Source organism: Trachinotus anak, unplaced genomic scaffold (genome assembly GCF_046630095.1).
Source record: "Trachinotus anak isolate AG129_WGS33_773 ecotype Australia unplaced genomic scaffold, CSIRO_AGI_Tana_v1 ptg000015l, whole genome shotgun sequence".
NCBI classification, from domain to species: Eukaryota; Metazoa; Chordata; class Actinopteri; order Carangiformes; family Carangidae; genus Trachinotus; species Trachinotus anak.
Window position 1 is genome coordinate 12606090 of NW_027273866.1, and position 16044 is coordinate 12622133.

General features: G+C 38.7%; 1 protein-coding gene across 20 annotated transcripts in view; it reads left to right on the forward strand.

Moving 5' to 3' along the window:
* Positions 1-1692: 1692 nt before the first annotated feature.
* mark3a (MAP/microtubule affinity-regulating kinase 3a) overlaps positions 1693-16044 on the forward strand; it is a 58517-nt gene continuing 44165 nt past the window's right edge. For 8 of the 20 annotated variants that reach the window (XR_011693592.1, XM_071497607.1, XM_071497613.1 and 5 more), the window contains exons 1-3: positions 1694-2300; positions 7795-7977; positions 9917-9970. Coding sequence is in view for 19 of the 20 variants with exons in the window: in XM_071497607.1 (XP_071353708.1) it covers positions 2250-2300; positions 7795-7977; positions 9917-9970 (288 nt within the window). In the remaining variant the exon portion in view is untranslated. Of the gene's footprint in view, positions 2301-4070; positions 4835-7794; positions 7978-9916; positions 9971-16044 lie in introns of those variants that run through there. The other 12 variants (XM_071497614.1, XM_071497618.1, XM_071497611.1 and 9 more) reach the window with 4 other exon arrangements.

Consider the following 16044-nt stretch of genomic DNA (forward strand, 5'->3'; position numbering starts at 1 on the left):
CACCACATTTAATGACAACAAATCTCTCAGTCTGACAGTAGGTATTGCATAAATGTGGATTTCATCTTTTCCTAAAAACATTTTAGTGAGACATCATTGCCCTGATTTTTTTTCCCTCTTTGTTGTTTTTTTTAATGTAATTTTTTGCTTGTCTTTAGTTTAGTTATGTTTTCCTTTGGTCGTCCTATGTTTTAGTTTGTACCTTGTGAAGTACCTTTTAACCCTGGTTTTCAAAGGTGGTATATAAATGTTTACTACTTTACCTACTTCATAGAATGATATGGTAACCAACTGTAGAAATCGAGGCTATGAGTTCAAATGCCCCACCCAGCTAAGAAATGTTCAACTAGTTAGTAAAAAAACAGTACATTTTCTGATCATTTAAAATAAATCATGAGAGTCCACGTTTAATGTCGTTATCAATAATTATCTTTCTAAATTATGTACTCTGCTAATTTTATTCACATATATTATGGTGTGTAAATTCCTTTCAGTTTAGTTTTGAAACCTAATTCAGCCTAAAAATGTCAGAAACTTCAAAAACAACCATCATATTCTTATTCTAAATTAAACCACCTCAATATCCAGATATTGTATTAGGACATGACTGTGATGTTGGTTCAAAATCAAGTGAAACTCTACCACCATACTATTCATACTATACTACATACATCGTTGTACTATTGCAATACATGAACTTTTCTTGAACAAACTGAAAATAATTGACTATATGCAATGTTTTTTCCTGCTTTAGCTAGAAATTACTCTTGATTTCTTTAAGAGTCGCTAGGAGTCCTTTTATGTTATGAGCCAAGTGCAAAAAAATACTTCAGGACATTGATGTACTTCCTAACAGAGTTAATTGCTTATAAATACAGCTGCAATGATTATGTGATTAGTTAATCAACAGAAAATTAATCTGCAACTATTCTAATAATTAACTGACTTTTTGAGTCATTGATTATAAATAACCAAGTCCAGTTGCTTTCGATTTAAAACTCCTTTGAGATACTATGACCTGGACAAATGAGAATATTCACAGGCTTCATGCCTGGTTCCAGTTTCTCCAATGTGAGCATTTGTTGCTTTTCTCTGTTTTATATGACCATGGACTTTTTGTATAGACCAAGCGATTCTTAGAGAAAAAAACTTTCAGATTATCTGATAATGAAAATAAAAATATTGTAATATGGTGATTAGGGCTGCAACTAACAATTACTTTCATTACCAATTAATCTGCAAATTATTTCTCCATTACTGGTCTATAAAACGTGCAGAAATCACCATCACAATTTCCTAAAGTATCAGATGATGTTATTAAACGTCTTTTTTTGTCCGAGCAACAGTCAAAAATCCGTAGATATTTGAGTTACTATAATTTAAGAAAAGCAACAGATTCTCACAAGGGACCAGTTTTGTTTTTTTTTTTGTGCCTTTCATCAACTAATCAATCAATCAATCAACTAATCGTTCTAGCTCTACTTGAGATTAATAATTGTAAGTTACTTGTCATTTTGTTTGACATTTTACTATTTAAGTTTACTACTAGCAAAATTCGACTACTAGTGATTTTTAATCGACCAATCGAGGGGAAAAAAAAAAAAGAAAATAAAATGTTGGTTGTTCGACAGCTCATGAAAAATTGTGATGTCGGAGCATGGGAGCGGTCCGTGAACGCAGCCTAATCCAGCCCAGCCGCTGAGTAGCCATTTTGGTCCCACCTAAAGCAGACAGACCAGCTTCACTTTGGGCCGCCGGAGATGGAAGAAACCGAGCCGACGGCGAGCACTTCAGCCACCGAAAGCGTCTGAATCCCTCCGAGAAACCCCCACCGCTGCCACTCGACGCCATGGCTTGTTTGTAGATAGAGTTATTCTTGTGAGAAAAAAACCCTGGGGCGATTTTTTTTTTTTTTTTTTTGTGAAGTGGCGACCGACAGCGCCTGAACGTTAGTTTAGTTAGCTTCTCTGGGTCAGACCCCAACGGGTAAACGGACACGGATTTCGTTTGGAAAAAACCAGGCCGTGAACGGTGTGTGAGCGCAGATGTAAATATTGAACCTAAGATTATTATGCTCGTTTTTTTCGGTCTGAAACAGTTGAGGTGCTCGGCTCAAACACGTCCGGTCTGGTTTGAAAATTGTCACGATCCATGCTGAGGCTGTTTCCCCGGAGGGAGCCGCAAAGCAAAGCAATAATTCAGGTCCTCGGCTAAGAAGGTGTCGGTGGGAAAGACAGGACGGTTAAAAGATGTCAACAAAAACTCCTTTGCCTACGGTCAACGAGAAGGTGACGGAAAGTGTGAGTATAAAGGGTTGTTTATTGGGGTGTTTTACCAGCCGTACTTTGCTTTTGTTGCTGTAAAATATCATCGGATTACTTGTAGACATTATGGCTGATGAAGACTGGATTATATCTTATTTGTTCCTCACTGGGGCTTTTGCACTTTGTTGGTAAATCGTAAACAAGCATATCCTCTACGTCAATCACGCCCTGTGTGTATATATTTTTTGTCTTAATATTTGGATTTATATGCTCATGACTCGTATTTTTCTCGGACAGTAATAAGTTTTAATGTGACTGCAGGTTAATTAAGAGGTAGTCAGGATATTTAGGCCCAACCACGAACAAAACTACAGTACTTTGCCTGCTGGTTCTGGCAGGCAACAGTAGTTTCTGTTCTGGCTGTCTATTGGCTCCCCCAGCTGTCACTCAAAGGTTTCACCCGCTCAGCTTCCAAATATGGGCTCATTGTCCCGCCCTCTCATGTCCAATAAAATCATCCCTCTGAAAGAGTGTTTCATTGTAACAATTAGAGCTTCCGGTGAGGATTTTCAAAATTAAACTCACCTTTGTCCACATAGAGAAACATTTAATCAGTTTAAATCCAAAATTAGCATGATGTACCGGGAGAATAAATGAACTATTATTATTTTAAATGTATTTATTTATTAACATACAAATTCAATTGTAACCAAGCACTGCCTCGTTCCACAACTCTGAGTCACTGTCCGTAAATCAAGTTTTTTTGGTGATTCAAATGATCAAGGAATTGAAAGAAAGTGGTAATATAGTCAGAATAACTGGCGATCAGAGCCCAAAGTGATGACTTAAAATCAAATTACTTTCTTTGGCGAGTAGCCACACAACTGGATTAATTGCTTACAACATCTGTTCAACCAAAATGCCCAAAATCCATGGATTCCAGTGGTTCAAATGTCAATATCTCCATCTCGTTTTCTTTGACAGATACCTTTACTTTTTCTCTGGCTTTTTATAGGCCAATTAATTGATTGATTAAATGAGAAAACAACTGTAAATAAATAAATACATTTTTTTCTATCCAACAAAAGTCCAACAATATTTAATATTTAACTATATAAAAAAGAGACTCAGGAAATCCTTGCAGATGTTTGGGATTTTTATTATTTCAACATTTTTTTTTTTTTTTTTTTTTACCTCAGAATTTGAATTGGTAACAAGCCCTTCTCACAGTATTAACTTACTGCCCATATAACAGCAGCTTGCATCTACCCCATGCATAAATACATATTATCAGGGGATAAGTTAAAATTGAATTGGGCAACTCTTCTATTTGCCATGTGCTGTTGAATTCAGTGGTTTTTCTAAATTCATACTCAATTTCTCTCCGTTTTTCTGTATCGTTGCCAATAATCCCCTTTTAACTGCAGCCACGTAACGTCATGTGATATCATCAGAATCTCATGACTCATCATCACGGTAGCAGCAGAGAGTCAGCTGGAGATAAGACTTATACTGCACAAACAGAGCACTGATGATAAGATGTGAAATTTTATTGATCCCTGTGGGGGAATTAGGCCATTACAGTAGCTGCGAATGTAAAGATTCAGTAGCCCACAAACGGGGTTTAAAACCAACTCAAACAATAATTAAAACTAAAAAAATAACAATCAGTCAAATTGGTGCTGCAGTGATTAGACAGTTACTTGATCAGTCGATTTGAAGAAAATGAATTGCCACCTGTTTTGGCAATCGATTAATAATTTTGGTCATTTTTCAAGAAAAAACATTTGTCCTTTAGGATATTATAATATGTATTTTTCACCATTCTTAACTGATGTTCATCATCCATATAAATCTGCTGATCATTTTTGCAATAAATCACTTCCTTTGTTATATAACATGTCAGGAAAGTGCAAAATATTACAATTTCTTACAACTCAGTTTCCTAAAGTCCTGCATTATGTCATTAACCTTGTGGTTTTGTCTGAACCATGGCCACAAAAAAACCTAAGATATTCACTTTACTATCATATTAGATCAAGGAAAGCTGCAAATTCTCTTTTTTGAGAAGTAGGACATGAAGAGCATTTTTGCTTGGAAAATGACCGAAAACATTGATCATCAAAAGAGCTGCCAATCAACTTTCAGTCTTGAATTAAGTGACAATGACTACAATTGTTAGATGCAGACCCAATTAGAACAAAACAGGAAGCATTAAAAGTGTACTTTGATATACTTTGCTGGCAGTTTCACCATTGCACTGTATGAGAGTCAGATAGTCCCACAAAAAGACATGCCTCCAACACGGAGAAAGCAACTGACTAAAAGCTTTTATTTTGAAAGGCCAGTGTCTGGTGTCCGGTTTTGGTGTGTCCCCCTGTAGCAGGCTTGACTCAGATCAGTGCATTCCCCCTCCTGCTGTCTCCCTCTCTGTCTCTCTGTGGTTATCGGGGCTCTGAGTAGGGAAAATCTGGTGTTGTGGGAATCTCTATGGGCATCATCAGCAGGGCAGAGTGTTTTCCTGTTGAAACATGACGGGCTCTCAGGCAGCCAGGAGACACCGCAGCTTTGTGAGTAACCACTGAAAAGGAAAGGATCAAATTAAACGGCAAGATTTTTTTCCTTGTTCATACAGGAAGTTGTCAGCCTGAAAAATGGAAATGGCATTTCTTTTCTTTCCTTTTAGAAAATATAGATATTTCTTTGTCCTTTCTGTGAAAAAACTGCATCCTAATGCTCCCACAGGCGTTTCTTTTTGCGGTGTGGCTTTGGTATTCAACAGTGACCTTATCCTAGTTGATGGTATTTTTATCTCCACTGCTATCACTGTAGAAGTCCTAAAATATTCCTTTAGTGACTTAAAGTGTCTGTGCTGCTTAGTGGAGAGTTTAAAGTGACCTTATTGTGGTTTATGGCGTTTTATAACTCCTCCGACAGCTTTAAAATATTCTTATGGGAAGTTTTAATGTCTGCAGTGTTAATTAAGTTTATTATGACCTTGTCCTACCTTCCTACCTGATCTTCTGTGGTATTCTTGTGAGACCCGATATTAGCTGTAGTGTCTGCACAATAGCTTATCTGCAGATTTAAAAAAAAAAAATTGGATTTAGATTGAGTACAAAGTAGTTAGTGTTAGGCATAAAGTTTCTTGCCTATCATGTGACTTTTTATACAATTACAGGATTGCATGAACGTCTACACTCTTGTTGTTAATTTCCCCACTTTATCACTGTCCCTTTCATTGTCTCCGGGGTGAATGGGGTCAGTTAGGTTGGGGATGGGAGGGGTAGAGCCGGGCGGGGCAGAGGGCACCGCCACTGTTAATGAGACTTTGATGGGACAGTTGATCTATCAGATTTTTTTTTTTTCTAGTTGCAGGGACATGGGGGTTGCTTTTGAGCACAGCACCCGTAAAAAAAAAAAAAAAATCAATCTCTCCATTGGTGGTGCTGTCAGAGATGTGCAGCACAAAATCATGATGCCTACTTCTGTCTCCAGCAAACAGTTTATCTTTGATTGCATGATTTAGATGCAATCCAGAATTGAATATGTAGGGTTTTAAAAGGTAATTGGTAAATAGAAATTGCCAGAGTCTTTGCAGGTGGTGCCTGCAACAAAGACCAACTCCGCTAGCGTCATTATTACAAATTGATGACATGGAGGGCTGCAACTAACAATTATTTTCATTATCGATTCATCTCCCCACTTATTTTCTAGATTATCGGAAACTACCCATCACAGTTCTGAGAGCCAAAGCTGACGTCTTGAAATTGCTTGTTTTGCCCAAACATCAGTTTAGACGAAGAAAAAAACAAATTCAAATCTGGAACTAGTGAAATTTTGGCTTTTTTGCTTGAAAAACTATTAACTGGTTTTGTTTTCTGACCACTGTTTGATTGACTAAACACTGCAGCTCTAATAGCATCCCGGGAAAAGAGAGTAGAGATGGTGTTTCTCTAAACAAATGCCACACATGTAAGTGAATGGTGTGAATAGTGTTTAAACTGTGATTTACCTGCTACAGTGATGATGCATCAAGATCTGGGTCTTTTACCATCTCTGTTAAATACTTTTATGGGGATAAATCAGAGAAGCAGTGCGGTGACAGTATCTGAACCAGACTGCTCTTATGGATTAACCTTTTAACTTTCGGTAACCTTTTTTTAAACTTTTACTTGTTTGTGTTTGCTCAGCTGTGCTTCCTGTTTTCAAAAAGTCTGCATGCCAACCACAGGATATGCCACTGACAGAAGCTGCCAGCTGCTTAATGTTCAATTTTACCTTTTATGTTGACAAGACAAGTCTATTTTTATATTGGCTTTTAAAAACATGGTTTACATGTGACAAGGACATAAGAACAAAATTTTAAATACCATGAAGATGATAATGAAGAGACAGAAAATATTTGATAAGAAACTAACTATAAACTAACAGGCAGAGTTTTGCCCAGTGTGTCTCTAGTCCCACTGTCATGGCAGCTGACAAAAAAGTTTTAGTTATTGATTAAAACAGCACAAGAAAATTAGTTGGACAAGAGGCAGTAATATCTCAAACAAGCAAAAAAAAAGTCCTCCAGTTAGGCACACAATTCTGCTCTTCACCCTGGTCACATTTTTACAATTTAGTTGTCAATTACTAATGTTAGAACGTGACTTTCCTTTATACATGGAAGCTGGAGACTGGACAAGTCTTTGTTCGTGAAATTTGCAAACATGCATCTTGTGCGATTTGAGAATTGTGAGTGAATCCACTCACAATTCTCAAATCGCACAAGATGCATGTTTGCAAATTTCATGACAAAGGCGTGAAAGTTAAAACTGATCAAAAATCAACTGGGAACTGATCCATCATGTTCCTTAATTATTTTTCTTTATTATAATTTAAGTAACTTGAGTGTAAGTTTGACAGTTTGAATCGCAAATCTTTTTTTTTTTTTAGAGCTGTAACAATCAGTCAACTGACAGAAAATTAATCTGAAACATCATGAATCATTTAAATATCTCTTTTACAATAACAATTAGCTGGTTCCACTATATTAAATGTGAGGATTTTGTCTTTCCATGGTTTTATATGTAAGTAAACTGAATATGTTTGGATTTAGATCTTTTATTTGGGCAAAACAAGCATTTTGAAGACGTCACAGAGAATCCTGGGAACTTAAAATGGACATATTTCACTATTTTCTGATATTTGATTGACAACTTAGGCATATTACAGAGAAATATCATTTTCAAATTGACATCAAAATGTACCAAAGCAATTGCAAAATTTAAAAGTGGAAAAAGCCTGGAATTAATGTGATGTCTTTGCCTGGTTTTGAGGCTCTGATACTCGGTCAAAATGGTGAAACAGCCTGGAAAACACTGAGTTTATCAGCCATCTGTCTATGTCTGGATGCAGAACCATAAATATCCTAAGTAGATATGTCACTGTGGGTCAATGTGAGTCACCACTGATACATGTTGATGTTTTCACATTATGTACGATTCAACGACCAGCAACCATCTGAAATAATGTGTCTTTTCCACAGCACACGTCTCACAGCAATGGGCGTCAGGAGATCGGCACGCGCTCGGCCCGGACTGGCGGGCGATCACGCAGCTCGGAGGAGCCGCAGCAGCCCCACGTCGGCAACTACCGGCTGCTCAAAACCATCGGCAAAGGCAACTTTGCCAAGGTCAAACTGGCCCGACACATCCTCACTGGCAGAGAGGTGAGAGCCACACAGACGCTGACTGAAGTGTTTAATAAGCTTCTGAGAGACTTAAAACATGTGCAACAAGAAAACCAGGCTAAATGTCTGTTTCACAACCATCATGTATTGAAGAAGACATGAATTTGCACAGATGAAGTGGGTATCATAGAAACAAAGTGGGTAAATTAAAATGTTCTTGTAGCAGACGGTAGATGTATATAATCTTGAGTACTTGTGGGATAAAATGATTTTAATTTACACTCTTTTGAAATTATGAATGCAACAAATTAAACTCTGTAAATAGTCAATCTCAAACTAGCATGATTCATACTACTTTATACTGGCATTTACTCTCAGCAGCCACTTTATTAGATACACCTGTACAGGTCATGCAGTCCACTACAGCTCTTCTACCATAAAATTTACTTTTTAAGTTTTTCTTGAAACTATCAGAGGTGTTAGTTATGTTTTATCATTCTCTTGAACTGTACTGCATTTATATTCAAAGGTGTTCTGCTCCTATATTGTAGATAAATAGGACAAAATATTAGAAACACCCCTCAGGATAATAGGGTCTGATACAACACCACCTTTAACTACAACCTCAAGTAACATAATTGAATTTACACATTAAAAAAATACCAAAATTTAAAACTTTGTAAGTGTTGATGTAAAGGCAGAGCTGTAACCTTAGGCTGTAAAGTTGTACCTAATAATATGGCAACAGAGAGTGTATGAAAACTTTTTTTTTTTTTCTGCCGTATGTGCAAAGTAGAAAGATGAAATCAAACCATATGGAAGATACGATCATTACCATATTATAATACTAACATAACATTTTCTGTTTAAACCTGAATATCATCCTCAACAGTTGAACAAGGATTTCATAAATATGTTGATTTTTGCATCAGTATTATCATTAAATTTGACATCTTTTAGGCTGAGATTTTGAACTTCGGTGTCCCCTGAAGTAAATAAGCCGGACCACTTAAACAGTCTGCATGAGGAACACTGAAACTCTTCATTTATCATTGTTGGTTATTGAGCTTCATGCCTGCAATTTCACTGGGGAATGACAGTATTCAGTCTCTATAACAAAGCTCATTTCAGCTCCCAGGGCTGGGTACTGAACCTCAATGCTTCTTTTGTAATGACCAAAATGTGTCCGTGGCTCATCATATCAAAAACTGAATGTTTGGCCAGATTTGTAATCTTGTTTTCTTATTCTGTGACCAGACAGTTCCTGATTTGATTCAGAATTTTACCAATTATAGACCATTTCATTGAGGAGTTTTAGTATGAGTGCTTGTTAGGACAACGTTTAACATTTAAGAACTTTGATTTCCTTTATAGGATTTTCGGGAAAAATAAATCTTACAGTAACAGTATAAAAAGGGAATAAAAAGTACTGTGTTATCTGTACCAAAACTTGGGTAGTGTCAGCAGTAGCATCAGTAAAATTTTCAAACAATACTCAGCGCTTCCAGCTCCATGTACGGCCAGGTTCATCGCTCTAAACCTTGTTGGCAGTAATGGATGTTTTCAGGGTGAGCCGTCGCTGCTGAGCATTTGATTTGTTCATAATTGATGAAGAGAAAGAGCAAGCTTCTTCTGAACACAGCATACGACATTTAACGAAGCAGTGGTGCTCTTTTCCCCTCAATCCCCCCCTGATTCTGTCATTAATTATTCTGTACTTGCTTTTTGCTACGTTTTATCTCGAGGAGGATGTAGAAACTGTCTCAGATTGACTTTAAAAGCTCTAAATTGTGGTTTATCCAGTGTTTTCTCTTTTCAAAAATACACATTTTCTTTTCTGCTTTAGCATTTTAATGTCAGTTTCCTTCCCTGAGCTGTTGTCTCTTTTCTATTCGATTCCACTTCCTCTTTTTCACACTTCTCCTCTGCTCATATGTCCCATTTAGCACAGTTTCGATGCTGTTTTTTCTCTCCACAGGTGGCAATTAAGATAATAGACAAGACGCAGCTGAACCCAAACAGCCTTCAGAAGGTAATTTGCACCCCCACCCTCCTTCTCTCTTCTCTTATACTCTCATGCTGTGGCAGAATTCATTTACTAATTCATGAAGCACAACAGATTGAGTATTAATTGTGTAAATGGGAAGCGGGGCATGCTGGGACGGAGCATGTGTTCTCCGTATAGCTTCCTGGGGTGGATAAAGAGCTTTTATTATTTTAGCGTTTGCAGTGGAGGAGATGATTCAGCTCCATGCTGAGTGCCCCACTTAGGTTTTACATGAAGACTTTGGACTGTAAAGCTTGTTAAAGGAGACTGTATCTGTGTTGGACTTGGGTTTAATCATTTCTGTTAAGCCTGTATAGAAAAACAAGAGCAAATCCGAGTGTTTAAAGGTCCCATATTGTATAAAGGTAGATGTCCATGTGTTTTTTGATTATAAAGCAGGTCTAGGTTCTATATTAATACTGTAAAAGTATTAAAGCCTCAGTCCACAGAGAAATGCACACAGCCTGTATTCAGAAGCTGAGCCTTAAAACCAGCCGTCAGGACTTCTGTAACTTTGTGATGTCACAACAAAGCAGCCACTGCTCTCAGCCATGCCCCAAGCCCCACCCACATGGATCCACCACCTAACCTTGCAGGATTTGGTTTCTCTGAGTGATTACCTGAAAACTGCTGTATTTTTATTGGCTCACCAACCTGTTCTACTACAGCTCCTGACAGAGGAGATGTAAAACTACACTCACTTGGTTTTTGGTTCTTAAAACCACAAATATATCTTCTTATATATATATCAACAAGTGTAAAATAAGTTTAGATTTGTCTTTTCTGCTGCTGTCGTTTATTTATTTTCTCTGTCATTAATCCCCGAACATCTGCTAGCCTCCAAGAGAAACTACACCCCCCCACCCCCCCTTTTTACCTTTTTCCAATTCATGCTGCTGGGTTGTCATGCAACTGGGAGTGACAGTTTTGTTTTCCTTGTTAAATCAACCAAATCAGGAAGCGGGTTTGCTTTTAAAATGCAAATTTCACAGGAGGAGAGTGAACGCTGCTTTTGCTGCCCAGTGAATAGCAGTTTCACGTTACAGTTTGAAGTCAGCGAGTTGAGAATGAGCTGCCCATACATAGCCCTGTTTCTCTTTCTTTTTATGTGTACACTCATTAGCAAGGGAGACGTGTGTGTGTGTGTGTGTGTATGTGTGTGTGTGGTTGTTTTGATCTGTGCCTCTGTACATTTTGGCTCTGTGTCTCGGCCTGGAAGTCATTTCAGGGAAGTCAGAGCGATATCGACTCAGCTGCTGCAGCTCCGGAGGCTTTTTTTGCTCATCAGACAAGATAGGAGGGGACGGGGCAGAGCTTGGCGGCTGCTGTTGCTGGTGGTGACGGTGATGATTTTGGGTGTTGATGTTCAGCTGGCCCCCTGCCGCCCGGGCTCGTCTCTCCCTCTTCCCTCTCAGCAGTCGGCTAGTGGTTTTCCATCGGTTTTTCCAAAGCTCCATTGATTCTGGCTTTTGTATCTCAGAGGCCCGGGCCCTTTGGCATTGGCTGTGACACTCCACTGACAGAAAAACACTGAGTCATGACAGCGCTGTTCACGGAAGCACAAAGCGTGAGGCTTTTGTCGGCGGTCCTTGTTGTTTTTAGGTTACTGCTTTGTCACAGTCAAGGAAAGAAAAAAAAACTCTTAATTTGTCAGTTTTTTTTTTCTGCTGCTCCACCAGGGATATAAAGATTTCTCTTGATGTTTATTTTAAGGAATTGGAACACACTTGAAAAAAGAAAGTACATTTAATACTTTTCCATGATTGACACGTTAAAGGTTCCCATTCTTGTAACGTTTCTATTTATAGGTTTTCTCTGCTTTTTTCTTTTCCTTCTCGGTTGGTGAGTTGGAGATTCAGGCTTGAAGGAAATCCTGACAAGGATTAGATTTGTGGCTTATTTTAAGGCTATGATATTCAGTGATTGAGCCTGGCCCCTGATCTTGTGGGTTTCATATCTGGGAGGGTCACTCAAGTTAAAAGAGTAGATCAGCTTTTTTGGAAATGCACTTATTTGCTGTCATGCTGAGAATTGGATGAGAAAATCAATACCACTCTCATGTCTGTATGGTAGGCCAACAGCCAATTAGCTTAGCTTAGCATAAAGCCTGGAAACGGGGGAAAAGTTTGTCTGGTTCTTTCTCATGGCGACATGACTCTTAAACAAATGAGGTTTTGAAGTGCTGGTTAGAGGTCTTTCAAAATGGACCCATGGAAAACCTACCTGAACCTGACGTGCGTGAAATTATTTTCCAAAAAGAGAGACCTGATCTGAGGAGGACCCGCATGCAACCAGACCTGACCCAAATAGACCCAAGGATGATTAGACCTGATCCTAAATTAGGTCGAGCCAAACAAACACTGAGAGGACGCAAACACCAGCAGCAGCACAATGATCTATCAATTAATTTGATCAATTAGCAATCAGTTAAGGGGGAAAACAGCAGCAGAACAATATTGATAATTATGTCCTTAGAACAAATGTAAAGTTATATAAACTAAAGTATATAGGCTCTCTTCAAAGACTCATTTATATAAATAACTGAAAGTCTTACTTAGACCTCACGAATCAACAACAAAACACAGAAATCATGTCGGTTACTGATTTTCCTAAAATAAGTTGGGCCGCAGTTCCCTCAACAGAACAAAGCTCCTGTGAGAATAACAGAGAGAATTTAATCAGTCACAAACCTTCCCCATGTCAGGATTTCCCTTAACCTCTAATCACTAAAACCTATTAAAACTGTTAAAAGTGCCCCAATGAGCCACAGCCTGGCACTATTTCTGTAATCACTCAACCAAATGCACCAAATGTGTATAAATACGCTCAAAGTAGTTCCCAAGAATTGCACTTATTACTCCCTTTTAAGTAATATTTGCTAAAAACTGCAATGCTCAGCTGTTTTGGGAAATTAATGAGCCTGAAAAATGAAGCTATATATATTTGAGCTGCTTTTAAAGATCCACATGTCTTCAGTAGAAACCAGTGGAGAGCCACAGAGAGGCCGGGGAAGTTGGAAAGTACTGAGAGACAGACTGACGCTGTGTTGGTTTTGGTCTTTTCATGAGTTTTTTAGGCAATAAGATGAATAAAAAAAACAACTTATTCTTTGAAAAGCATTTCTGCTTGTGCTGTTTCGCGGCCTTGGTCGAACGTGTTGACTGAGCCATCGGGTAGCTCCAGGTTTGTGTATCAGATGTTGTGTTCAGGTTCAGATGAGTTTTAAAGGACTGGGTCTCGTGTTTATTTTCCTCTACGCTTGTCTACGCCTCTGAGTCGGTGCTGCTGAAACAGCCAACCTGCATCAGAGCCGGCACCGCTGTGTCCTGACCTCTTATGTAACAGCAGGAATTGGCGAGAGGCTGATAGCGGGGGATATCGTCTCCGAAGCCTAAATGTTTATTTTCAGCCTCCGTTCTTAATAGTTTGGAGGAGCTGAGTCGACGTTCACATCTGTCACTGGCTACGGGCGAAGTACTCCCGCTCCGCTCCTCCCTCTCTGTCCTGATTCAGCACGCTGAGGGTTCTTGTTGTCGTCCAGGTCAAAGATCAGCAAGGGAGTGTGACACTTGGAAGGCTTGATTAAATCTAAACTCTCTCCGTCAGATGGTTGGAGTCCGGGACAACCTCTGTTCACTGTGCCGAGGTTTATCTTTTTATGAAGTGGTTAGAGAACAGATACTGAAGCCTGAACAGGAAAAAGTACATTTATGAGGAATGTACTTCATTTCTATTTTAATAACGGCTTTCGTGATATGAAAGGATTCATATTAATGGATGGGGTTCAATAGCATTTTATTGAATCTATCAATCACTTTGTTTGTGGGGATCATTGAAGACACAAATGTCCTGTTTTTATTTCATCCAGCATTGTCTTCTCATCACTTTAATAACATAAATAATCAGTTTCATAGTGAAGTAAAAACAGCACAGTGAAAATAATATTAATTCTGCCGCATCATCCAGTGAATATAAATAAGTTTCTGATGTTCTCTCAGTGTGAGAGAAGAACTTCTTTTTTGATCTCTCTGGTATTTTAACATGTGTTGTTTGTAATCGGTGCCAAACTAATGTTATCCAATTTCGCACTGTTTAATCAACAAAGTGACATCAGGTAATCTGCAGCTAATTTTCATGATTATTAGTTGAACTGATTTGTAAGTTGTTGGCTTTGTCTGACAGACTGATCAAAACCCAAAGAGATTAATTTTTACAAGTGTATAAAACAGAGAAAAGCAGAAAAATAGGTCAATAGGTTTTATAGTCTGAAGCTGGCACCAACAAATGTTCATTTTTGCTCAGAAAGATCACTTCATTATCAAAATAGTTTGTTGACCAATTAATCAACTACTCCACTCACCACCATGTAACTAATGCTACACAGAATTATTATTATTATTATCTTTTTCTGTGTATTTTTCTTAATATTTTTAAGCTTGATGATTCAATGGTGATTCAAAATATGATTCAAATAAAACTAATCTCGGAAAGTCTTTGTTGAACGTTTCACAACTCACAGACATAAAACCTGTGACAAAGGGATTAAAGGTGACAAGTACACAAAGCTTTGAACTAAAGGTTCTCAGGAGGTTTGGTACCACTGTTATAAATTGGTCTGGAAAGAGAAAATTCAGTTGGTGCAGAATTTTTCTCTTTGCAGCAGTCGAGGCATCTGTTCATTCGTGGCCTCATAATGTCAAAATACTGAGACAAACCTGTTTCTTTAAAGTGTCCTAACCTCGATGTGATTGGAGCAGTAAATCTGAGCCATGGCGTTTATTCCCTCAGGTTGATTAGTTTGTCCAGATGAGAACAATAACATTAAAGCTTTAGAGGGAACAAATAACTGTGCCGAGAAGCAGTGTGTCCTCCTTAGAAAGCAGAGCCCAACAGAACACACTAAGGATGAAATGCATTCTGGGTATTTTTTTCAACCACAGCAAAAAACTGTACAGACACTGGTGGTTCTGAGCTGATGTTGCAGGAGCTGTAATCCGATTTGTTGTGACTCGCGTCCAAGTCTCTCGACCTGGTGGGATGAACCCGAAAAGTAAATGATCTAATGTTGAGCCCACAGGATTTTGTTTACAAGCCTCACATCACTTGTAATTAACTGAACAGCGAAGAAGTTTTCCACTAAGATCTGGACTCACAAGAGCCAAGTGTCTGTGTGTGTGTGTGTGTGCGTGTGTGTGTGTGTGTGATTCCACCCTCAAACTGTGTGTCATTTAGCCTTAAGGTGGCGAGTATCGATCACAAGACACGTTGTGTAATGGGGACAGCTGTGCATCATTGTGGTGGTATGACTGGATCACCAGCAGGTTTACGTCCTCGACCTAATGGTTGTATTATGTGGTGAATCATCTCTGCCTCTCTCTGGTGTTTTTCCCACTAATTCTGTTTACTGCAGAACATACCTGACAAAGTATTCCCATACACCCATTTTGTGTCTGAAGCTCGTATCTGCTATGTAGGGCAGCGCAGACTGTGCCAAAAAAAAAAAAAAAACTTAACAAAGTCACACAGTTTTTGAAAAGAGACACTCGAGAACTCGTCTCTTACCAACAAACGAACCACTCTGAGCAGATTTATCCTGCAGCTTGGTTGTAGTTTCTCTCTCGTAGCCAGGTGACGGGGTTTCCAGTGTCACACAGAAAACCAGCTCAGATTTATTCCTCTGTACTTTGTGCGAGCTCAGGAGAGTATTTTCAGGATAATGATGGGCAAAGCGGGATCACAGGCAGAGTGTAATGACAGTGAGGAGACCTCAGGCTCACTCCAGAGCTTCTCTCCTCCTCCTCCTCTTCCTCCAGACTCGTCCTGGCTCAGTTCGTTAACATGGCTTCCAAACTGGTCGACTCCATCCTGAAGGCTTCACTGACTGGAGTTCATAATTAACCCTTCACTTGTCTCTGAAGCTGGAATGAAATCAGATTTACTGTCTTAGAGTCTCACACAGCCGGCGTTCCCTGGAGGATTTGAGTGTTGAACCTACCATTTTAGTATCATGTGATTTCAAACAATACATTATCTTTACAGCCTTGTTTTCTGTTTAACTC